Genomic DNA, 25815 nt, shown 5'->3' with positions numbered 1-25815 from the left:
AGCATTGCTGTATAGGTCCTGCCCCTTTGTAGGTGTCAACACACATACCAAAGGAACAGGGCTTGGATTGGGATGCCAGGAATGCTCTCTTGCCTCTCTTTTGACACCTCCTCACCCCATGGATGCCATTAATAATGAGCTTAGAAATTGTTCAAACATACATGATTGAAATACCACTTCTAGCTATGGTTTGTTTCAAGACCACACCCAGCCAAAAGAAAAACAGTCTTGCAGACTAAAAAATAATAATATCTTGTTTGGCCAATTTCTAGTTTGTGTTCCTTCCTTTTTAGTGGTTGATGTCTTGTGTCCTTGTCCTTTAGGCTTCACGAAAGTCTTGAGTGGGACACAAGACAGATCAGGAATAAATCAGGAAATGATAAACAAAGTCCATATTCCTGCTGACACTGGAATTGTGTCAGCAGGAACATGCCAACAATGTTGAAGCCAACAATGTCAGATCATGACTTACTCTGTTAGAATAAATCATGGTTTAATCCTTGGCCATTCACAAATCACAACCAAACAAGGCACATTATGGCTAAGTGTAACACATGAAGCCAGATATAGGTCCAGAAGCTCCTGTATTGATTCTGCATAGCTTTCATATCGCCTACTGTGAGAGGTGGGAAAGTAACACTGAGTCTAACCATTTCAGACCCCAATGAAGTCAGATTGGTGAATGGAAGAAGCCGCTGCTCTGGGAGAGTTGAAGTGCTGCACAACCAAATTTGGGGAACAGTCTGTGATGATGGCTGGGATATCAGCGATGCCGAAGTTGTATGCAGAGAACTGGGCTGTGGAGTAGCCTTGGGGGCCCCACAAGGAGCACATTTTGGAAAAGGAAGTGATCCCATTTGGCTGGATGATGTCACATGTAAAGGAACAGAAGCTGCCCTCCGGGTCTGTGATTTAAAATCTTGGGGACAACACAAGTGCAACCATGGAGAAGATGCTGGTGCCATATGCTCAGGTGTGCACTTACGAGAGCAATATATTGTGGGCTTGGAGATTGACCCCAAATAAAAGTTTAGCATTGTATCTCTTTGCTCTGCCATCTAATGGTCATTCAGATTTTGGCAGCCCACATACAATTGCCCTACATATGGCTCCTGCCATGCCATTCAATGGCCAAATGTAGCTGTTGGGTTGAAGAAGAGTGTAAGTGTCTATTCAATTGGGTATTTGTTCCCTCTCAGCTCCTGCTCCCTCTGCTTCTGGTATACTAAGATTAAAATGCAGTTTTCTCAATAAGACTGAGTTTGTTCATCTCAAGTAAGTCATTTGCTCTTTAAAAATTGCTTTTCTGTAAATATCAGGAACCAACTTTTCTGGAAGCAAAAAGGGTCAAGAAGGAGTAGCTTCTCCTTGTGGAGAAAAACAAAAATGAGATTTATTGTTGATGATGATAATGATGATGTGTAAAACCATGCTTACTCTGAAGAAGCCGATATTCCTCATTTTCCTCCCCTTCAGGTGAAGTGGCCCAGCAGTTAGATATCCAAGAACTTTGCCAACAATTTACTTTGTGATCTCGTGATTCTTCAACCTTTTGTTTCCCATCAGAACTCCGACTGGTGAATGGCTCAAGCCGCTGCGCAGGAAGAGTGGAGATCTTGCATGACCAGCAGTGGGGGACTGTGTGTGATGATCGCTGGGGCCTTAAGCATGCTGAGGTCATCTGCAGGGAAATGGGCTGTGGTGTTGCTTTGAGAGCCCAAACAAAAGCATATTTTGGACAGGGAACAGGGAGGATCTGGCTGAATGATGTGAACTGCCAAGGAACAGAAAGTGCCCTCAGTGAATGTACAGCAAGTGCTTGGGGAACAAACAACTGCAACCATGGAGAAGATGCTGGGGTGGAGTGTGCAGGTTAGTTTTTCCTGACTTTGGATTTTTATTTTATTTTATTCCAACTGCTTTGGGGATGTTTATTATGGCTGAAAATTCTAATCTTCATAAATCGCTAAAGAATATACATTTGAGAAGGAGGGAGCATTAGATTCAAATGTTTTGGAATAATATTTTTGTCTAATTTGCAAGATCTTCCTCTAACCTCCAACAAGGGTGAACTTACTTTTTCTTAGTAAATTAGGAAAAGTACTCTCAGATTCTGTCTGAAGGTAGTTTCAAGGTAGACCAGCAAATTTCACACATTTTAAATGAACTCATGGCTGGGCATCAACTCAGAAGCAGAGGGGGTAAAGAGGGCTTCATCCTGATATTTGTAAAACATCAGGCTGCAGTCTTTCAGTTACTAGATTCACACACCACATAAAGCCAAGGTTTTTTAATCCTGGATTGTTGAATGACCCACAGTTGTTATGATTCACGTAGTATATAACCATAATCCATCATTTGCAAGTCAAAATGACTATATTCACACATTTTATCATTAAGCTGAGTGCAAATAAGCTACATTATGACCTCCCAATAAACATTATCACCTGAACAGACAAAGTTGGTCAGTCTAGTCTAGTACTGATGCCAGCAATACTTCATGTTTTCAATGAGGGATTGGGAGTGAACTACTACCAAACTACAGCCTCCTTATAATGCTCTATGTATATTTGGAGGGAATTTAAAAATCTAGAGTACAAGAGTTTCATCTGAGAATCAAGCTGCATACATGTAATATATAGAGTGATTTTCCTCAGGCCACATTCAAAATTCCCTAAGATCATTAAGACATGGAGAGAACAAAACTTTCAGTATAGATAGCTCATTAGAAAAACTACAAACATACCTTAGATATGCAGATCAGAAAAAAGAGGCTCTGTAAGAGACATATCAGAGACGACTAATTGCAAGCACCACCACTGCCTGTAATTGTCTATAGCAGTTGCTTGTAAAAAGAGAGATGAAGCCTTGAAAACAATGGGGAAGAGAGCAAATGTCTACCAATCTTGCATGGAAGCTGTTTCGCTCTGCAGCTAGCAATATCAGCACTTGAAGCTGAGCTTTGAAGCAACTTCTTTCATAGATCCAACCAGCTAGGAGTGCTGAGCAATGTTTTCCATCTTCTATTTCATGATTAAAATTTCCAAGCAACTGCCCCTTTCTTAGAAATTCAGTGAGATTATGAAATGTATGCCTTGCAGAGCATTTCAGAAATAGAGAACCATCTGTTATACTAGCAGCTGAAATGCTAAGAGAGTAAAATAAATCAAGGGTGCAGGTAAAAGATAAAGCATTCATATGGAATGAAAACCAACTCCTAAGACTACAAACATGGAGCCAAATTAAACCTGATGATAGCCACCCTTGTGTAGCCTTGCTTTGCCCAACCGCATTGAAACCAAGGCACGGGGAGAGAAGAGCTCTAATCTTTTGTCTCACCGACCAATGTCAATGGAAACTTTCAGATAGTGGGAGCACGTGTTTTTCATCTGGATTGTTATTAAAGCACCATGCCCTTTATGATGTTAGTTAGTCATTTTCAATAGACACATACAGAGAGTTAGGGAAGAAGAAATTTTGTGAAAAACGCAAAGTCTGGATTTCCAGTCAAGCAGATTTGGACTCTCACTGCTTGCTTCATTGCTCCCCTGCAATGGATGTTGCAGTTCAAACTTAACATATTGAGTCATTCTTCCAAAGTTCAGTAACTGCCACTAAACTCATCTGTGTGTACTGTTTTGGTTTTCCCGGAAAGAAGGCCATACCTTCACTGGGTTGCGTAAAAGGGAGTGTTCTTGAGCTAACAGCAAACTTCCCAAATGCTTATGTTTCTTTCTATCTTCTGTGAGACCTTTTGGGTCTTACCGGGCATTTCAGATTTTTTAAGCTTACTGTGTACTCCAATTTTGAGCACCGGAAAAAACAAAACAAAACAGAATTTAACTGTTTCTAAATATGTTATTCTCTCTCTCTCTCTCTCTATCTCATCATCTATCTATTGCACAGCAGTCCTACCTCGAGTTTCTAAGGGCTCTGATAGCAAATCCTCCAACACATCCAAAGCTATTGCCAGACTTCTGAAAGGATGGAAACAGAGGCAGACTGGCATTTGTCCACCACACTGACCATTTAAACATATAGATATTGTCACACACGCACACACTCCCACTGAAATTATCTGAGGATTATGAAAGTTGTGGATACAGTAAATATATAGTTAATCCCAGTACAAACAGCGATTCTTATGTAACCAACCCCTTCGTTGCAGTTCTTGAATTTAGCATGGCAATAACTTCTAGGTTGGGGCAGGGAGGGTGGAAATCCAAGGTCACAGTACATCTACGCTGCTCACATTGAGTCCTGTGAGGACCTATGGAGTAGTAGAAGCCACATTTTGCTCTAACCAACATCGCTATCACCAGTACAACAAGAAGAGTCCTGGGTGGGTGATCATGATGGTGCCACTGGGAAATTCTGCCAGTGTTACCTAGCAAGACATGAGCATTCCTTCAGCCTGAAAATAACTGCATACAAACTACTTTCAAATGAGTGCATACAGAATACTTTCAGATATCTGAATTGCCTCCCCACTCTCTGGGCTTTACTGCATCATTTTTCTCCTTCTTTCCCCCCTCTCCAAGGATTTGCAAAATGAATTGTAGGAGGAAAAGGTAAAGAAGCAGATTAAAGTGTTAGTCAACTCTTTGGAGCACATAGGGACTTGGTATAGTAATGCAGAAAGTAAAGAGGGTGATCTTGACAGAGGGAAGATCCATTAACAAAACAACAAAAAGAAAACATTGCTTAAGTCCAAACAATGAGGGGGAATTATGAAAACATCTCAGACAGTCACCTCCCTAATTCACAAGAATATAAATGGGGGAGAAGGAGAAGCACAATCAGACTTAGAAGATTATGTTACTGTAGGCAGTCTAACTGGAAGTCGTTTATTAGTCTTCTATGGATTCTATTTCTTGGTCTGGTCTACCTTATAGGGCTGATAAACAGTGTGCCTGGTGGCAACATACAGTATTATTATCTGCATCCATTTTCACCATCTTCACCTATCATCTGCAGCAGGCACATTTAGAGGGTCATATTCAAGAGAAGGGGAAAACAATTGTGTTATGAGTGTCCCTTTTGAATGACTTCCCACCATTCTTAATGTTAGTGAGATTCTCTTAGTCAGGTGATTAGAGACAGCAGTGCCTCTGAAACTAGAATTCATTATGTTATCAGTGAATATCAAGAAATTTCCAGCTCAAATCTCATGATACCTGGGATGGCATTCTGTCAGCCTTCACAGGTAAACTAGACAGGGAACATGACCAGTTGAGCTAATTCTACTTTATTGTAAGGCTGTATTAACAAAAACTTGCAAGTCTGAATATACAAATTTCCCACCATCACTTTTAGCAGCCTGATACGTTAGGGCAGATCCTTTTTAGGTTTCTTTCTTTGCTGTTATGCAGCTGTGGGCTCCTCGCCCTTTTATTTGATCATTCCCTAGGCAGCATCTCTTTCCCTTATCCCTCAAGGTCATTCCCAATACCATTACACATTCCAGATCCCATGAAAGAAGTTGGTTTCTATCTCTGACAGGTATGCAGTTTTAGAAGAAGGAATATAAGATTAGGACATCCTCACTATCATCTGAGGCCAGATTTTTCTGGGACTGGAAAAGCTTGAGCTTGGAAACCACCAAAATTTTGAGGCCAAGGATTTGGCTGGGAATAAGCAAAAGGGAATAAGCAAGATCCATGTGACCTTAGATCCTAGCTGCATCTGACCTTTGCATGGTTCTGGTCTGGGAAAAGGGAATCAGATTCCCTGTTGTGCTGTCTAACCTCTTTTTTCTGATGGGTGTCATGGAAGTATATTTGAAAAATACTCAAGTAAACAAAAACAACCCCAGGAAGGGAATGCAAAGATGCAAACAGGATGAAGAGATGAAGCCAATAGGACATTTATATTCTGGAATATTCTAATGTTGGAGCATATAAGTAAATTATGTATGTAAAAATCTAGTGGATAGGATGGGTATCGAAGAAAGGTAAAAGTTAATGATTAGCAAGATTAGGCCAGCTCATTTTAATCAAAAATTAAAACAGGGAAGTAATTTATTAGAAATTCACATTTCTTAAAGCTACCATTAAACAAAACAAAATGTTTACCTAACCAAGACGATGTCTGTGATTTGTCAGATTCCTATAGAACTCAAGGATTCAAACTAGGTTTGTAGTTCTCACATGGTATAAAAATCAGATTAGGAATGGAAGAGGTTGCTCCATTAAAAGGCTTATTTCTACACTGATATGTGGGAAACATGTATTTTGCAGTGCAACAGTCAGTATTAGGCAGCTTTTGAGAAAATGCGTCAAAATTTCATAATTGTTCATGCAGTAGGGACTATGTAGTTCAACGCTGGAGTCATATGTATGATGAAACCTATGACATTACTTTTATAACACATTTCACATATTCTAGCATGTTTAGTGCACTCTTATGGTTTATAATAATTTAACATATTTACACTCCCACCACTCTTCAACAGACCTAAACTAGCTAAAGAAACATTCTGTAAAACAGTTCTTCCAAGCTTTTGGGCCAGGCAGTTAGGCAAGCTCTGTTGGTGAAATGGTTTTGGTTTGGAGATTACTGTTTAATCAGGGCATCATGACTTCGTACTGTTATCATGGTTTTAATCTTTGTATATGTCCAGATGCACTGCTTTTAGATGGGAGGTTCCATAAAGGGTCTAAATGAATAAATAAATAAATAAATAAATTTTAAACAATTTTTCAAAATAATTTATTTGGCAATAAGAGTAAGTGCTGAGTGACCAAAAAACGCTAAAAGAGCAGATAACAATCAGAACTCCAGTAAATGTCAAAAATCATTTCGGCCTGCAATGACATTACCTCTCTCTGAGGAAGCGAGGAATCAATGACTTACAATTCAAATCTTACCAAAATGGAAGATCTGACAACGTCCAGGGGATGTATGGCAAACTGAAGACTCCTCTGTGAAAGCAGAGCTGACGACTGTGTCAAAGACTAAGGAACCAGTGAGTAGACTGGTTCCTTGCAATCTCTCCCGATAAGAAGAAGATGGGAGATCATCCACATGTGTTCCAGATGGCTGGTCCCTCTGAGCAGACTGCAGGACACTGGTTTTCCACAGTTTTGACTAGCAGAGGATGATGAGATCAGCCATCTTTCTCGCACCAACGGCGGAGGTTTTTAAAGGACATTAAGTTCACAAATCCCACTTTCTAATCACTTTCAGAAATTACCTATTAACCATCTTAAAGCTATTACAGACCTTTGGTGCTCTAGTTTGAAAAGTCTTCATCAGGTGAGTTGATAAACTCTGCAGAAAAGAACCATTAATTACAAGCTTAAGAACTTAAAGAATTTGAAATAAACAGCAAAAAGCTAAATCAGATTTTGATCTAAGAAAATGATAAGAGAGCCAGTTTGGTCTAGTGGTTAAGGCAACAGGCTAGAAACTAGGAGACTGTGAGTTCTAGTCCACTTAGGCATGAAAGCCAGCTGGGTGTCCTTGGGCCAGTCACTCTCTGTCAGCCCAACTCACCTCACAGGGTTGCTGTTGTGGGAAAAATAGGATGAGGAAGGAGTATGAGAGATGTTTGTCGCCTTGAGTTATTTATAAAAATAATAAAGGCAGGGCAAGAATCAAATAAATAAATAAATAAATAAATAAATAAATAAATAAATAGATAGATAGATAGATAGATAGATAGATAGATAGATAGATAGATTAAGGGTTCGGTTAAATTTGGAATATTGACTTTTACTATAAGATTTTGGAATTAACTATAACAAATGAAAAGTTTCTCATGAGAAACAGACTTATTCTGGCTATCCTGGCTATTTTAAGTTATACAAAAGATAAATGATCATTTCAAAAACTGGACATAAGAGTGGACTAAAGATTTTATGCAGAAGAAAAAATAATACAAGCCTGTTCTTGATATGAGTTAATACTGGGACTTATAAAATGACACAAAGCATTGTAACATTGGAAATATTAAAGGAGATCTTTAAAGAATGGAGCCAGTAATTAGTAACTACAATATCAACTCTGTCAGTAATGATGTCTGCTTCTCTAGATAGACTATGTCCAAAAGATGTTAATGAAGGAGATGTGGAACAAATTTTATCTGACAAGACAGAAATACTATCAAAAGTGGAACTACAAATAACAGGCAAAGAGAATGATTTGGAAAAGGATGCTTTACTTGATATACAAAAGAAACTGATTGAAGTTTTAAAAATTAAAAGGGAAGTACAAATGATAAACCAAGAGAATGACCTGGAAATGTTTTCTTACTGGATCTAGAAAAGAGCCTTGTTACAGTGTTGAAGAAATCTATGTGATGGGAAAAAGAAGAATTAAGAGAAATTAAATTCTATGATCTTATTTGATTGAATTAAAGATTAAGGCTGTTAGAAGTAAAAGGAAGGAATATAAAGTTGGTTTATTTTATTGAAGTTAAAATAAGATATTTTTTGCAATGTTCTGGCACCACTTTATGGACTTTTTGCTGACACCAGGATAAAAAGTTGATGTTTTATGGATTTGCTTATAGATAAAGGATGGGATATGGGATGAAGAGATATCAGTTTAACCTTATAGGGTCTGAAGAGTTATTAAATTTGTTTATATTTGTTATGATAAATGTTGGAAGTCACTTCTTCATATTTATTTTCTTTTTCTTTATTATATTCTTTTTATTTTTTCCTGCACATTTTATTCTTTCTTTCCATTCTCTTCTCTTTAAGTTTTTTGTTGTTGTTTATTCGTTTAGTCGCTTCCGACTCTTCGTGACTTCATGGACCAGCCCACGTCAGAGCTTCCTTTCTTTAAGTTTAGTTTGTATTAATTTTTACTATTGTAATAAAAATTCTTAATTAAAACATATTCAAAAAGGAAGATTTGAAGTATTTTACAGAAGGCCATTAGACTAAAGAAGTGATAAGAAGTGAGAGCCCAAGCTTTCATGTCATTGAAAAGGCCTTCTCTTTGACACAATTAGGCCTCTTTCTGGAGAGGTTAGAATATACTAGGTTCTGTTTTAGATTTCAATAGGGACAAATTTTAAAATGAAGTTTACACATCTTCCCCAAACTGCTGCCTTCCAGGACCTCAACTCATAGTTTTTTGCCTAGGTTGGCAGAACATCACCAGCTTGCTGGTAGCTGAATTAAGGATCCTTTAGACATCCTTGTTCTAAATCATAAAGGGTTTTAAAAATTAGTGTTTCACAATATGTCCATAAATGAATTGAAATCTTGCATGCTGTTTAAATAAGGAGCTACATAATTCCATCTATGTGATCTCTGTTTACGGTCTGGCTGCAGCATTCTGGACCAATTGTAGTGTATGACCTTATGAAATAGCAGTCCCATACAGAGTGCACTGCAATAATCCAGTGTGAAGTAATTGTGCCAGTGACACTCTGGTCAAGATCTACTGACAATGAGTAGCAGTATATTTACATACTATGACATTCTTGTTTTAAATGGCAACAGTATTTCTGTAAAGTACACACTGTACATTTGTTCTCAAAGAGCAATTGGTTGTATGGTGTAAAGTTGCATGATTTTGCATGTTTGCTATTGTCACAACACTATATCTGTTTCAGAAGGAGTTGTAGCACCCCTTCAGACTTACTAAAAGGCTTTCATGAACTAAGCTCACTTATCAGATGCTAAACTAACATAGGATTTAAATTGGGATGAGGAGGCAGGGAAAGGAAGGAAAGGCAGGTTGGTTATACAGATGTAAATTACACAAGATCAATTAACAATTGCAATGTGTTATAAAATCCATTCTTTTGAGATAGCCTGTAACCTTTTGATGGATGTTCATTCAGCAATCTCTTGGTCAATTGTGCTGCTAAGTTTCTCCTTTTTCCAAAATGAAAATTTGCAATAAAATGTCTTGGGAGATATGCCTAAAGCATCATTTGTGCTTCTGTGATTAAACCCAATATATTTATAAAGCTGAACAAGGTAAAGTAGTAATGGTGACCACCAATATTTCATTAGGTTTACTTTGTAAGTTGTATTTCAGTTTGGAAATATGATTTCCATCTTACTTACCTGCTCTTGTTAAAAGGTTTATTGGCAATTGTAGGTAAGTCCCCATTAATTTCTTTAACTTCTTTAGAGCAGCACTAAACAGAGTTGTAAGCTACAGGACTTTTCTAAAAAAAAAATTCCCAAAATTATTAGGATCTGTTCAATTAACCTACCATCTCTTTATCCTTGTTTTCTTAGACTACTCTAAATTCCTGGACAACATGTTTTGATTTGAAATAAGATTGAGAGCATAAGTAGTAAGTAGTAAGATCTGCATTCAAGCAAAGGTGGTGAAAGAGGCTTTGGCAAAGGCTATGATGTCCACTACCCTTATAGCCTATTGAGAGTTGCTACATATTATTCTAATCCAGCAAGTGCTTCTCAAACTTTTTCATTAATTCCCTTCTTTCTCTTCTGTTGCTATATTCTCAAAGCAATTATATAAAGCAACCTTTTTTTTTAATCCATCCTGTCCTGTCCACTCTCCTTATTAATCCACTCTATGAAATTTGCTTTCATAGGTACAGTTTGGACCAGCCTGCCAGCAGTTGCAGAGCAAGCAGATATCCGCCTGGTGAATGGTTCAAGTCGCTGTGCAGGAAGACTGGAAGTACTCCATAATGATGTGTGGGGTACTGTTTGTGACGATAGCTGGGGCATTGAAGATGCCCGCGTTGTATGCCGGCAGCTGGGCTGCGCCGGTGCAATATCAGCACCAAGGGAATCACATTTTGGCAGAGGAGTTGGTCGCATCTGGATGGATGATGTTCAATGTGTAGGGACGGAGAGCTCCCTCAATCAGTGCCCATCAAGACCTTGGGGAGAAAATGATTGCCATCATGGAGAAGATGCTGGTGTTGTGTGCTCAGGTGAGTTCATCAACTATGAGTTGTGTCACACTTGCCTTCTAACATCATCAAGTTTGCCAGGTCGCATGGCCTGTGTATGTACTAATAAAGGTGATTGATAAGAAGGTTTCAACAAGTCAAGCTTTTAATGGCATGGAGGGAATTACTGTAACCCAAGCAACTGCTAAAGGTACACATGCATTACAGAATAAGTAGTTGGATAGCACCTTTGGATTTGCAAGCTTGGAATGATAAACTTATCACAAACAATTAATGCACCAGAAAAGTTTTGTGTTGTACATATTTCAGTGAAAACATGTTCTTTTGTGGTGATAAGTGATATTTACCACAACAAAAGAAAGGCATATACATAGAATAGCTCCAGATATTAGAAGAGGACAATTTAACTATCACTTGGAACTAAACTCAATAACCTCTGTCTGCAACACCAGCAGTACCTGTGAACCAATATGAGACTTAAAAATGGTAAAAATGTCCTCAGGTTGAGCTTGATTTCTGGTGGTTGTAGTTTGCCTGGCATCGTTAAAGAGATGGTTGATCATTGTTTTTTTCTGGGATGATTTTTTGATATCTCAATCCAACTAACAGTTCTGGATTTCCCACATGGTCCCCTGTCCAAGTACTAACTGGGTCTAACTCTACTTGGCTTCTAAGACTGGCCAAGTCTGAGCACTGTTATATTTAAGAAGGGGAGGAGTAATGAAAGAAAAAGGATATGGTTAAGCTCTGTGTGGCGGGGACTCTAACTTTCTTTGTAAGATCCCTGCCAGAAGCTACAAAAGCTTCTCATAGCATGACCATCCTCAAGGAGAACATACTTACTGTCCACATAGGATTTTCTTCCACAAGAGAAAGGAGATAGCATAGCAATCAGTAATGAAATCCAAAAGACCTCGTGACAGATGGCATCAAGTTCTGGAAAGATAGCAGGTCAAAGATGGGAAAGGCACATTTTTCTTAACTTAAAACTTAACATCTTCCAGTAGATGCTCAGTTGGAGCAAACAAAAGCATTCCTTCTACCATCAACTTAACTATCACTTTGCCACGTAAGGTGGCCCATATATGTTTTTAAAATAATTCAGAAGATTCTCAGAAGGTAGGTCAACCCACAATGATTAAAAATAAAACAAAACTGGTAGATTTCTATGATGTTGGGATAAACAAAGCTGATGGATTCTGTCAGTCTATGCTGTTGGTGACCCCACACAAGTAATTAGATGGGCCCCTATCAAATGCAAAGAATGCTGGCATTAGTGTCATTGAAGCTGTGACTGCTTTTGTCTGCAAGTTATAAATATGCTCTTTGCTTGCTCTTTAATCCAGGAATGGCTACACTGAAAGCCTGCCATGTTTGCATCTACTGCACTGAATTAGCTTTCCATTCTCTCTTTTTCTCTCTATGCAGAGATGAGACTGGCAGGCGGTTCTACCCCTTGCACTGGCAGAGTCGAGGTGCTGTTTAACCAAACATGGGGAACAATATGTGATAATGGCTGGGACTTAGCTGATGCCAATGTGGTGTGCCGAGAAGTGGGCTGTGGCAATGCATTAGCAGCAGCAGGTGCAGCTAAATTTGGACAAGGAACTGGTCCAGTCTGGATGGATCAGATGAATTGCACAGGGGAAGAAGACAGTCTAAGAAAATGTCCTCCGAAAATCTTGACAGAACACAGCTGTAGCCACAGCAAGGACGCTGGGGTGGAGTGCGAAGGTAATAATCACAAAACATTAGAGGAAAAACATCTTGATAAAAGATTGAATATTCTGTTTCCCTTGTTTGTGGGGATCTTGTTTGTTCATCAATTTTTTTAAAAAAATTCTGGAGCAGTGGAACCAATTCCAGCACGAAACTGGATTAGAAACTGGCAGATTGTGGGATGAAAATCACTCCTTGAAGAGTGTTCCTCATTCATCAATTATCTTATAAAGTGTCATTGTCCTTTTCTTCCAAAGATGTCAGGCGGGTATAAAGAGAAAGGAGCTTAGACAAAAGAAGAAGAAGAAGAAGAAGAAGAAGAAGAAGAAGAAGAAGAAGAAGAAGAAGAAGAAGAAGAAGAAGAAGAAGAAGAAGAAGAAGAAGAAGACGAGGAGGAGGAGGAGGAGGAGGAGGAGGAGGAGGAGGAGGAGGAGGAGGAGGAGGAGGAGGAGGAGAAGGGAAATAGCAATTATTGCCTTGGGGATGGGGAAAAATAGGAAATCTGCTCAAAGTCATCTTGAAGGACATAAAAGATCTGACAAATTTCCCCTTCTTTTTTTTCCAAATGTCATCCACCACTCATAAGGATGACATCAAAAGTCTTCCATGGGGAGCTAATGTCCTCTAGAAATTAAAGATGGGGCAAATGAGCTGTTTAACTCTCATTTGTTTCTCTATTGTTTTCCTCAAAGTTGCATTGGTAAAGATCCTCTAAATCTAATTTATGAAAATCCATTTTTAATTTCCTACTATACCTTCTGAAAGCAAGATTCTGTGATGTTCTTAGAACCCACAGAGGATAAGAATATTTGATTTGCAAAGAAGGGAAAGACTAAAGATTATTTTTATGAAAAACTATAAAATAATTTCCTTTTCATGTCACATAGCAATTTAGAGCTGTTTTTTTCCAAAACTTCCATCAGATTATCAGCACTTTTATTAGTTCCCTCTAACTTTTGCACATATATATCTGCAGTCACACATCTGGGCATTTGTGCCTGGAAATGAAAGGAAGGGTCATTCAGACTTTATGGTCATAATAACTGCAGATGTATGGGACTATAAGCAATGTAATGGCTGGAAACGAGGTACAAGTGATTGCTTGCAATGGCAAAGCATGATTCATGATGCATTTTATCCACCTTTAAAATAACATAATCATCTTCATTATTTAACTTTAAAATAGTTGCAAAACTACTCAGAATGGTTGATGCAGGAGGCATAATGTCCTAGGTTCTAGGCCATTAGTAGGAGAAAGTTCCTCTTTTTGAACCAAACATGATTTAGTGCTCTTCTCAGCAGTCACAACATTCCACTTATGTTCATTTTCAGACAAAAACAGAATGAGGGCCACAGTGTTAGAAAAGACATTGGTACATTGTAGAAAAGCAATTATGGAGTAAGCTATGTTCAGAAATGTTCATTCCTTATCACTGTTTCCCTCTTCAGAACCACCTGAGATCAGATTATCAAATGGTCCCAATCGTTGCTCTGGGAGAGTTGAGATCTTGCATGATAAACTCTGGGGAACTATCTGTGATGACAACTGGGACCTTGATGATTCCGAGGTTGTATGCCAGTATTTAGGCTGTGGGAGTGCCCTCTCGGCCCCGCGAGGTTCTCATTTTGGGCCAGGAGCTGGTCCCATCTGGCTGGATGGTGTACACTGCACAGGGTCAGAGACAGCCATCACCAAATGTCCAGCAAAAGCACGGGGAGAACATGACTGCACTCATACAGAAGATGCTGGTGTGATATGTACAGGTAAGAAGCACTCATGAAAACAAAGGACTGAAACTGAGTATGGGAGTTTTTTGGATCAATCTTATTCTGAAAAAATATCATAGATTCCTTTTTCATGATTTGGTGAATAAATAGACTGCCTAGTATTTATGCATTTATGCTTTTATGCATTTATTTGTTTATTTGTTTATTCATTTTTGTTTATATTTGTGCATTTATTTTATGTTTGTATCTATTTTAACAGCCTTCCTTAAAAAGTAATCCCAAAGTGGTTTCAATGTAAGGAAAGAATAATAAAGAAATAAGTGAAAAAGTAATAGGAAAGCAGAAGTTGGCTAAAACTGGTATGTGGTTTCCAGAGGCCCTTCAAGTTGTTTCCTCATTAAGAGGAAAGTAGCCTGGAAAAACATGACAACATGCTTAATCTGCCTCGTATTGACAAAGAACCCCCAGTGCAATAAAGTGCATTGGGTTATCACTATCCTGTTCTGATATACCAGATGCAAACAATTCTGAAACATATCTTGCCCTTAAACAGTGTACCACCTCTTATTTCAGAGAACTTTCAGGAATGCTTGTAAGAGGAGGAAGTGGCCAATGGAAATAATGCAGTCCTTCCCCTCTCTTGATCAGTGTTTTTGCCAAGAGAAGGGGAGGTGGGATCATGGTGACATAGCACTTTGTTTCCCCGTCAGGGTAGAACAATGAAGAACTGTGAAATACCCTTGACTCCAGTTGTCTATGTATACATGTCCATGTTGCTTTCTTGGAGCAATATGGAAGTTGCTAGCCATTGCTTTCTTCCAGGAGGGAGTTTGTTTTCTGCAAGTATTTCTTGTGTTGGGTTGGGTTGTGTTGCATCCGAGACTAGCCTATAGCCCTGGGATGTCCTGGTATTCTCCCATTCAAGCACTAAGTAGACCCGGTGCTGCTTGACATTTTGAGATCTGACAAAGTCTTGCTACTTAGTTGGGCTCACATAGGATAGGAAAGAAAAAAATTCACCTTAAGTGAGGTAGCAAAGACTAGCTCAAAAGACTGTAGTTCAAAGCCTTTCAAATGGTTACGCAGAAATCTGATGTGGGCAGTAACAAAAAACCTGGGTGCCTTTAACTGGGCTGGCATGGACATGTCGGACAGTATTGGATGTGATTTTGCTTACAAGGTACTTTCTGCTATCCCATGACTAGCAATTGGGTTTTTTAAACAGATGCTTATATTTAAAAAAATATATATATTTTTTGTTTGTGTGTGCATCCATGTTTGTGTATGTACAATGTTTGCATCACATTTTTGTTTCCCCCTGGTAAATATGTTTCCCCTCAAGGTTGTGGAAATTTTACTCAGAGGATGCACTACTGAGCTTACTTCTTCTGTCCCATCAGAACTTCGACTAATGGATGGACCCACTCGTTGCTCAGGAAGGATTGAAGTGTATCACAACAAGCAATGGGGGACTGTGTGTGATGCAGACTGGGATTTAAATGATGCCAACGTGGTTTGCAGGGAACTGGAGTGTGGAACTGCCATAAAAGCCACTGGAGCAGCACAGTTTGGCCAAGGATCTGGAACCATTTGGCTAGACAGAGTGAACTGCACAGGGAAAGAAGCTTTTCTGAATGAATGCCCGAAAAGACCTTGGGGAGAGCACAGCTGTGACCACAGTAGGGATGCGAATGTGGAATGCTCAGGTAATTTGATCAGCTATGTTGCAACCAGGAGCCCAGATCAAGATCAGACTCCTGCTTTGGTTGCCAGTTGTTTGGCCATGGCAGTTTCTAGATTAAACCTACATGGCTCAGCTCAGCTTAGGGTAATGAATGATTCCTAGAAATAAGTTAGGAATATTTGGCAGACATGAAGACCAATCATACCACCATTTAAAGTAGCCTCAGTAGTCCCAAAAGTAGCAATATCTGAACAGTCTCTCACAAGACTTCTCAGGTACTTTCAGAAGGCAGGCAGGCAGGCAGGCCACGTTTGATTGTGTTTAAATATTCAGACCATTTCATTGATAATGGGTTTATTTCCTTTGCCATCAATGTTCTTCTGCCTTGTGCTGTTTTTGTGCAGGAGGTTTTTTTTCCTATTGTTCTCTGTTTTTAAATGTGATGGTGTTGATGATGATGATGATGATGATGATTCCTTGTGTGGAAGTCAGTAGAATTGCGGGTGCAGGTTAAGTGGTTTGTCTAAGGTTGTCTAAGATCGTGGTGAAAATCTATTTATGTGGTCACTAAGAGTCGACAATGACCTGATGGCACATAATCAATCAATCAATCAATCAATCAATCAATCAATCAAAGATTACCTCTTAGTCATTTAGTCCAGGTGGAAAAAGTAGGATATCTTGTATAATGACCAGCAGCATCCATGGGGTGGGAGACTGTCAAAACAAGCAAGATGGCAGTTGCAGCATTGCTGTACAGGTCCTGCCCCTTTGTACGTGTCAACACACATACCAAAGGAACAGGGCTTGGATTGGGATTCCCCGAATGCTCTCTTGCCTCACTTTTGACACCTCCCCACCACAAGGATGCCATTAATAATGAGCTTAGAAAATTGTTCAAACATACATGATTGAAATACCACTTCAAGCCATGGTTTGTTTCAAGACCACACCCAGCCAAAAGAAAAACAGTCTTGCAGACTAAAAAATAATAATATCTTGTTTGGCCAATTTCTAGTTTGTGTTCCTTGCTTTTTAGTGGTTGATGTCTTGTGTCCTTGTCCTTTAGGCTTCATGAAAGTCTTGAGTGGGACACAAGACAGATCAGGAATAAATCAGGAAATGATAAACAAAGTGCATATTCCTGCTGACACTGGAATTGTGTCAAGAGGAACATGCCAACAATGTTGAAGCCAACAATGTCAGATCATGACTTACTCTGTTAGAATAAATCATGGTTTAATCCTTGGCCATTCACAAAATACAACCAAACAAGGCACATTATGGCTATGTGTAACACATGAAGCCAGATATAGGTCCAGAAGCTCCTGTATTGATTCTGCATAGCTTTCATATTGCCTACTGTGAGAGGTGGGAAAGTAACACTGAGTCTAACCATTTCAGACCCCAATGAAGTCAGATTGGTGAATGGAAGAAGCCGCTGCTCTGGGAGAGTTGAAGTGCTGCACAACCAACAGTGGGGAACAGTCTGTGATGATGGCTGGGATCTCAGCGATGCCGAAGTTGTATGCAGAGAACTGGGCTGTGGAGTAGCCCTGGGGGCCCCACATGGAGCACATTTTGGAAAAGGAAGTGATCCCATTTGGCTGGATGAGGTCACATGTAAAGGAACAGAAGCTGCCCTCCGGGTCTGTGATCTAAAATCTTGGGGACAACACAAGTGCAACCATGGAGAAGATGCTGGTGCCATATGCTCAGGTGTGCACTTAGGAGAGCGATATATCATGGCCTTGGAGATTGACCCCAAATAATAGTTTAGCATTGTATCTCTTTGCTCTGCCATCTACTGGTCATTCATATTTTGGCAGCCGACATACAATTGCCCTACATATGGCTCCTGGCATGCCATTCAATGGCCAAATGTAGCTGTTGGGTTGAAGAAGAGTGTAAGTGTCTATTCAATTGGGTATTTGTTCCCTCTCAGCTCCTGCTCCCTCTGCTTCTGGTATACTAAAATTAAAATGCAGTTTTCTCAATAAGACTGAGTTTGTTCATCCCAAGTAAGTCATTTGCTCGTTAAAAATTGCTTTTCTGTAAATATCACGAACTAACTTTTCTGGAAGCAAAAAGGGTCAAGAAGGAGTAGCTTCTCCTTGTGGAGAAAAACAAAGATTTATTGAGATTTATTGTTGATGATGATAATGATCACGTGTAAAACCATGCTTACTCTGAAGAAGCCGTTATTCCTTATATTCCTCCCCTTCAGGTGAAGTGGCCCAGCAGTTAGATATCCAAGAACTTTGCCAACAATTTACTTTGTGATCTCGTGATTCTTCAACCTTTTGTTTCCCATCAGAACTCCGACTGGTGAATGGCTCAAGCCGCTGCTCGGGAAGAGTGGAGATCTTGCATGACCAGCAGTGGGGGACTGTGTGTGATGATCGCTGGGGCCTTAAGCATGCTGAGGTCATCTGCAGGGAAATGGGCTGTGGTGTCGCTTTGAGAGCCCAAACAAAAGCATATTTTGGACAGGGAACAGGGAGGATCTGGCTGGATGATGTGAACTGCCAAGGAACAGAAAGCACCCTCAGTGAATGTACAGCAAGTGCTTGGGGAACGAACAACTGCAACCATGGAGAAGATGCTGGGGTGGAATGTGCAGGTTAGTTTCACCTGACTTTGGATTTTTATTTTATTTTATTCCAACTGCTTTGGGGATGTTTATTGTGGCTGAAAATTCTAATCTTCATAAATCGCTAAAGAATATACATGTGAGAATGGTGGAGCATTAGATTCAAATATGTTGGAATAATATTTTTGTCTAATCTGCAAGATCTTCCTCTAACCTCCAACAAGGGTGAACTTACTTTTCTTAGAAAATTAGGAAAAAATGCTCTCAGATTCTGTTTGAAGGTAGTTTCAAGGTAGACCAGCAAATTTCACACATTTTAAATGAACTCATGGCTGGGCATCAACTCACAAGCAGAGGGGGTAAAGAGGGCTTCATCCTCTTTGATATTTGTAAAACATCAGGCTGCAGTCTTTCAGTTACTAGATTTACACACCACATAAAGCCAAGTTTTTCTTAATCCTGGTTTGTTGAATGACCCACAGTTGTTATGATTCATGTAGTATATAAACATAATCCATTATTTGCAAGTCAAAATGACTATGTTCACACATTGTATCATTAAGCTGAATGCCAATAAGCTACATTATGACCTCCCAATAAACATTATCACCTGAACAGATAACGTTGGTCAGTCTAATCTAGTACTGATGCCAGCAATACTTCATGTTTTCAATGAGGGATTGGGACTGAACTACTACCAAACTACAGCCTCCTTATAATGCTCTATGTATATTTGGAGAGAATTTAAAAATCTAGAGTACAAGAGTTTCATCTGAGAGTCAAGATGCACACATGTAATATATAGAGTGATTTTCCTCAGGCCACATTCAAAATTTCCTTAAATCATGAAGACATGGAGAGAACAAAACTTTCGGTATAGATAGCTCATAAGAAAAACTACAAACATACCTTAGATATGCAGATCAGATAAAGAGGGTCTATAAGAGACTTATCAGAGATGACTAAGTGCAAGCTCCACCACTGGAAATGTGTCTGGAATGAAACGAAGGGTCATTTAGACTTTATGGTCATAATAACTGCAGATGTAGGGGACTATAAGCAATGTAATGGCTGGGAATGAGGTACAAATGATTGCTTGCAATGGCAAAGCATGATTCATGATGCATTTTATCCACCTTAAAATAACATAATAATCTTCATTATTTAACTTTAAAATAGTTGCAAAACTACTCAGAATGGGTGATGCAGGAGGCATAATGTCATAGGTTCTAGGGCATTAGTAGGAGAAAGTTCCTCTTTTTGAACCAAACACGATTTAGTGCTCTTCTCAGCAGTCACAACATTCCACTTATATTCATTTTCAGACACAAACAGAATGAGGGCCACAGTGTTAGAAAAGACATTGGTACATTGTAGAAAAGCAATTATGGAGTAAGCTATGTTCAGAAATGTTCATTCCTTATCACTGTTTCCCTCTTCAGAACCACCTGAGATCAGATTATCAAATGGTCCCAATCGTTGCTCTGGGAGAGTTGAGATCTTGCATGATAAAATCTGGGGAACTATCTGTGATGACAACTGGGACCTTGATGATTCCGAGGTTGTATGCCAGTATTTAGGCTGTGGGAGTGCCCTCTCGGCCCCGCGAGGTTCTCGTTTTGGACCTGGAGCTGGTCCCATCTGGCTGGATGGTATAAACTGCACAGGGTCAGAGACAGCCATCAGCAAATGTCCAGCAAAAGCATGGGGGAAACATGACTGCACTCATACAGAAGATGCTGGTGTGATATGTGCAGGTAAGAAGCACTCATGAAAACTCAGGACTGAAAATGAGTATGGGAGTTTTTTGGATCAATCTTATTCTGAAAAAATATCATAGATTCCTTTTTCATGATTTGGTGGATAAATAGACTGCCTAGTATTTATGCATTTATTTGTTTATTCATTTTTGTTTATATTTGTGCATTAATTTTATGTTTGTATCTATTTTAACAGCCTTCCTTTAAAAGTAATCCCAAAGTGGTTTCAATGTAAGAAAAGAATATTAAAGAGATAAGTGAAAAAGTAATAGGAAAGCAGAAGTTGGCTAAAACTGGTATGTGGTTTCCAGAGGCCCTTCAAGTTGTTTCCTCATTAAGAGGAAAGTAGCCTGGAAAAACATGACAACATGCTTAATCTGCCTAGTATTGACAAAGAACCCCCAGTGCAATAAAATACATTGAGTTTTCACTATCCTGTTGTGATATACCAGATGCAGACAATTCTGAAACATATCTTGCCCTTAAACAGTTTACCACCTCTTATTTCAGAGAACTTTCAGGAATGCTTGTAAGAGGAGGAAGTGGCCAATGGAAATAATGCAGTCCTTCCCCTCTCTTGATCAGTGTTTTTGCCAAGAGAAGGGGAGGTGGGATCATGGCGACATAGCACTTTGTTTCCCCGTCAGGGTAGAACAATGAAGAACTGTGAAATACCCTTGACTCCAGTTGTCTATGTATACATGTCCATGTTGCTTTCTTGGAGCAATATGGAAGTTGCTAGCCATTGCTTTCTTCCAGGAGGGAGTTTGTTTTCTGCAAGTATTTCTTGTGTTGTGTAGTGTTTTGTTGCATCCGAGACTAGCCTATAGCCCTGGGATGTCCTGGTATTCTCCCATTCAAGCACTAGGTAGACCCGGAGCCGCCTGACTTTTTGAGATCTGACAAAGTCTTGCTACTTAGTTGGGCTCATCATAGGATAGGAAAGAAAAACTTCACCTTAAGTGAGGTAGCAAAGACTAGCTCAAAAGACTGTAGTTCAAAGCCTTTCAAACGGTTACCCAGAAATCTGATGTGGTCAGTAACAAAAAACCTGGGTGCCTTTAACTGGGCTGGCATGGACATGTCAGACAGTATTGGATCTGATTTTGCTTACAAGGTACTTTCTGCTATCCCAAGATTAGCATTTGGGTACTTTAAACAGATGCTTATATTTTTAAAAAAAAATGTTTTTTATGTCCGTGCATCCATGTGTGTGTATGTACAATGTTTGCATCACATTTTTGTTTCCCCCTGGTAAATATGTTTCCCGTCAAGCTTGTGGAAATTTTACTCAGAGGATGCACTACTGAGCTTACTTCTTTTGTCCCATCAGAACTTCGACTAATGGATGGACCCACTCGTTGCTCAGGAAGGATTGAAGTGTATCACAACGAGCAATGGGGGACTGTGTGTGATGCAGACTGGGATTTAAATGATGCCAACGTGGTATGCAGGGAACTGGAGTGTGGAACTGCCATAAAAGCCACTGGAGGAGCACAGTTTGGCCAAGGATCTGGAACCATTTGGCTAGATAGAGTGAACTGCACAGGGAAAGAAGCTTTTCTGAATGAATGCCTGAAAAGACCTTGGGGAGAGCACAGCTGTGACCACAGCAGGGATGCGTATGTGGAATGCTCAGGTAATTTGATCAGCTATGTTGCAACCAGGAGCCCAGATCAAGATCAGACTCCTGCTTTGGTTGCCAGTTGTTTGGCCATGGCAGTTTCTAGATGAAACCTACATGGCTCAGCTCAGCTTAGGGTAATGAATGATTCCTAGAAATAAGTTAGGAATATTTGGCAGACATGCAATCAGATCATACCACCATTTAAAGTACCCTCAGTAGTCCTAAAAGTAGCAGTATCTGAACAGTCTCTCACAAGACTTCTCAGGTACTTTCAGAAGGCAGGCAGGCAGGCAGGCCATGTTTGATTGTGTTTAAATATTCAGACCATTTCATTGATAGTGGGTTTATTTCCTTTGCCATCTATGTTCTTCTGCCTTGTGATGTTTTTGTGCAGGTGTTTTTTTTTCCTATTGTTCTTTGTTTTTAAATGTGATGATGTTGATGATGATGATGAGGATGATGATGATTCCTTGTCTGGAAGTCAGTAGAATTGCGGGTGCAGGTTAAGTGGCTTGTCTAAGATTGTCTAAGATCATGGTGAAAATCTATTTATGTGGTCACTAAGAGTCGACAATGACTTGATGGCACATAATCAATCAATCAAACAACCAATCAAAGATTACCTCCTAGTCATTTAGTCATGGTGGAAAAAGTAGGACATCTTTCATAATGACCAGCAGCATCCATGGGCTGGGGGACTGTCAAAATAAGCAAGATGGCAGTTGCAGCATTGCTGTACAGGTCCTGCCCCTTTGTACGTGTCAACACACATACCAAAGGAACAGGGCTTGGATTGGGATGCCAGGAATGCTCTCTTGCCTCTCTTTTAACATCTCCCTACCCCATGGATGCCATTAATAATGAGCTTAGAAATTGTTCAAACATACATGATTTCAAATACCACTTCAAGCCATGGCTTGTTTCAAGACCACACCCAGCCAAAAGAAAAACAGTCTTGCAGAATAAAAAATAATAATATTTTGTTTGGCCAATTTCTAGTTTGTGTTCCTTGCTTTTTAGTGGTTGATGTCTTGTGTCCTTGTCCTTTAGGCTTCACGAAAGTCTTGAGTGGGACATAAGACAGATCAGGAATAAATCAGGAAATGATAAACAAACTGCATATTCCTGCTGACACTGGAATTGTGTCAGCAGGAACATTCCAACAGTGTTGATGCCAACAATGTCAGATCATGACTTACTCTGTTAGAATAAATCATGGTTTAATCCTTGGCCATTCACAAATCACAACCAAACAAGGCACATTATGGCTAAGTGTAACACATGAAGCCAGATATAGGTCCAGACGTTCCTGTATTGATTCTGCATAGCTTTCATATTGCCTACTCTGAGAGGTGGGAAAGTAACACTGAGTCTAACCATTTCAGACCCCAATGCAGTCAGATTGGTGAATGGAAGAAGCCGCTGCTCTGGGAGAGTTGAAGTGTTGCACAACCAAATTTGGGGAACAGTCTGTGATGATGGCTGGGATCTCAGCGATGCCGAAGTTGTATGCAGGGAACTGGGCTGTGGAGGAGCCTTGGAGGCCCCACAAGGAGCACATTTTGGAAAAGGAAGTGATCCCATTTGGCTGGATGATGTCACATGTAAAGGAACAGAAGCTGCCCTCCGGGACTGTCGTCTAAAATCTTGGGGAGAACACAACTGCAACCATGGAGAAGATGCTGGTGCAATATGCTCAGGTGTGCACTTAGGAGAGCGATATATCATGGCCTTGGAGATTGACACCAAATAATAGTTTAGCATTGTTTCTCTTTGATCTGCCATCTACTGGTCATTCATATTTTGGCAGCCAACATACAATTGCCCTACATATGGCTCCTGGCATGCCATTCAATGGCCAAATGTAGCTGTTGGGTTGAAGAAGAGTGTATGTGTCTATTCAATTGGGTATTTGTTCCTTCTCAGCTCCTGCTCCCTCTGCTTCTGGTATACTAAAATTAAAATGCAGTTTTCTCAATAAGACTGAGTTTGTTCATCCCAAGTAAGCCATTTGCTGTTTAAAAATTTCTTTTCTGTAAATATCACGAACTAACTTTTCTGGAAGCAAAAAGGGTCAAGAAGGAGTAGCTTTTCCTTGTGGAGAAAAACAAAAATGAGATTTATTGTTGATGATGATAATGATCACGTGTAAAACCATGCTTACTCTGAAGAAGCTGTTATTCCTCATTTTCCTCCCCTTCAGGTGAAGTGGCCCAGCAGTTAGATATTCAAGAACCTTGCCAACAATTTACTTTGTGATCTCGTGATTCTTCAACCTTTTGTTTCCCATCAGAACTCCGACTGGTGAATGGCTCAAGCCGCTGCTCGGGAAGAGTGGAGATCTTCCATGACCAGCAGTGGGGGACTGTGTGTGATGATCGCTGGGGCCTTAAGCATGCTGAGGTCATCTGCAGGGAAATGGGCTGTGGTGTCGCTTTGAGAGCCCAAACAAAAGCATATTTTGGACAGGGAACAGGGAGGATCTGGCTGAATGATGTGAACTGCCAAGGAACAGAAAGCGCCCTCAGTGAATGTACAGCAAGTGCTTGGGGAACAAACAACTGCAACCATGGAGAAGATGCTGGGGTGGAGTGTGCAGGTTAGTTTTACCTGACTTTGGATTTTTATTTTATTTTATTCCAACTGCTTTGGGGATGTTTATTATGGCTGAAAATTCTAATCTTCCTAAATCGCTAAAGAATATACATTTGAGAATGAGGGAGCATTAGATTCAAATGTTTTGTAATAATAATGTTTTTGTCTAATCTGCAAGATCTTCCTCTAACCTCCAACAAGGGTGAACTTACTTTTCTTAGTAAATTAGGAAAAGTGCTCTCAGATTCTTTCTGAAGGTAGTTTCAAGGTAGACCAGCAAATTTCACACATTTTAAATGAACTCATGGCTGGGCATCAACTCACAAGCAGAGGGGGTAAAGAGGGCTTCATCCTGATATTTGTAAAACATCAGGATGCAGTCTTTCAGTTACTAGATTCACACACCACACTTAGCCGAGGTTTTTTAATCCTGGTTTGTTGAATGACCCACAGTTGTTATGATTCATGTAGTATATAACCATAATCCATCATTTGCAAGTCAAAATGACTATATTCACACATTTTATCATTAAGCTGAGTGCAAATAAGCTACATTATGACCTCCCAATAAACATTATCACCTGAACAGACAGAGTTGGTCAGTCTAGTCTAGTACTGATGCCAGCAATTCTTCAAGTTTTCAGTGAGGGATTGGGAGTGAACTACTACCAAACTACAGCCTCCTTATAATGCTCTATGTATATTTGGAGGGAATTTAAAAATCTAGAGTACAAGAGTTTCATCTGAGAATCAAGATGCACACATGTAATATATAGAGTGATTTTCCTCAGGCCACATTCAAAATTCCCTAAGATCATGAAGACATGGAGAAAACAAAACTTTCAGTATAGAAAGCTCAATAGAAAAACTACAAACATATCTTAGATATGCAGATCAGAAAAGAGGCTCTATAAGAGACATATCAGAGATGACTAATTGCAAGCACCACCACTGGAAATGTGCCTGGAAATGAAACAAAGGGACATTTAGACTTTATGGTCATAATAACTGCAGATGTATGGGACTATAAGCAATGTAATGGCTGGGAATGAGGTACAAATGATTGCTTGCAATGGCAAAGCATGATTCATGATGCATTTTATCAAACTTAAAATAACATAATCATCTTCATTATTTAACTTTAAAATAGCTGCAAAACTACTCAGAATGGGTGATGCAGGAGGCATAATGTCATAGGTTCTAGGGCATTAGTAGGAGAAAGTTCCTCTTTTTGAACCAAACACGATTTAG

At 39.6% G+C, this 25815-nt stretch overlaps 1 protein-coding gene across 1 annotated transcript in view; it reads left to right on the top strand.

Annotated features, from left to right (window-relative positions):
* LOC134495498 (deleted in malignant brain tumors 1 protein-like) overlaps window positions 1-25815 on the top strand; it is a 91415-nt gene that overhangs the window by 37147 nt on the left and 28453 nt on the right. The window contains exons 8-19 of the mRNA XM_063300992.1: window positions 659-973; window positions 1567-1872; window positions 10532-10879; window positions 12287-12592; window positions 14027-14341; window positions 15706-16011; window positions 17394-17708; window positions 18307-18612; window positions 20025-20339; window positions 21676-21981; window positions 23355-23669; window positions 24263-24568. Of these exons, the coding sequence (XP_063157062.1) occupies window positions 659-973; window positions 1567-1872; window positions 10532-10879; window positions 12287-12592; window positions 14027-14341; window positions 15706-16011; window positions 17394-17708; window positions 18307-18612; window positions 20025-20339; window positions 21676-21981; window positions 23355-23669; window positions 24263-24568 (3759 nt within the window). The remainder of the gene's footprint in view (window positions 1-658; window positions 974-1566; window positions 1873-10531; window positions 10880-12286; window positions 12593-14026; window positions 14342-15705; window positions 16012-17393; window positions 17709-18306; window positions 18613-20024; window positions 20340-21675; window positions 21982-23354; window positions 23670-24262; window positions 24569-25815) is intronic.

This window comes from Candoia aspera, chromosome 4 (genome assembly GCF_035149785.1).
Source record: "Candoia aspera isolate rCanAsp1 chromosome 4, rCanAsp1.hap2, whole genome shotgun sequence".
In the NCBI taxonomy this organism is placed as follows: domain Eukaryota; kingdom Metazoa; phylum Chordata; class Lepidosauria; order Squamata; family Boidae; genus Candoia; species Candoia aspera.
Note: the sequence above shows the minus strand (reverse complement) of the source record. Positions and strands in the feature narration are given on the sequence as shown.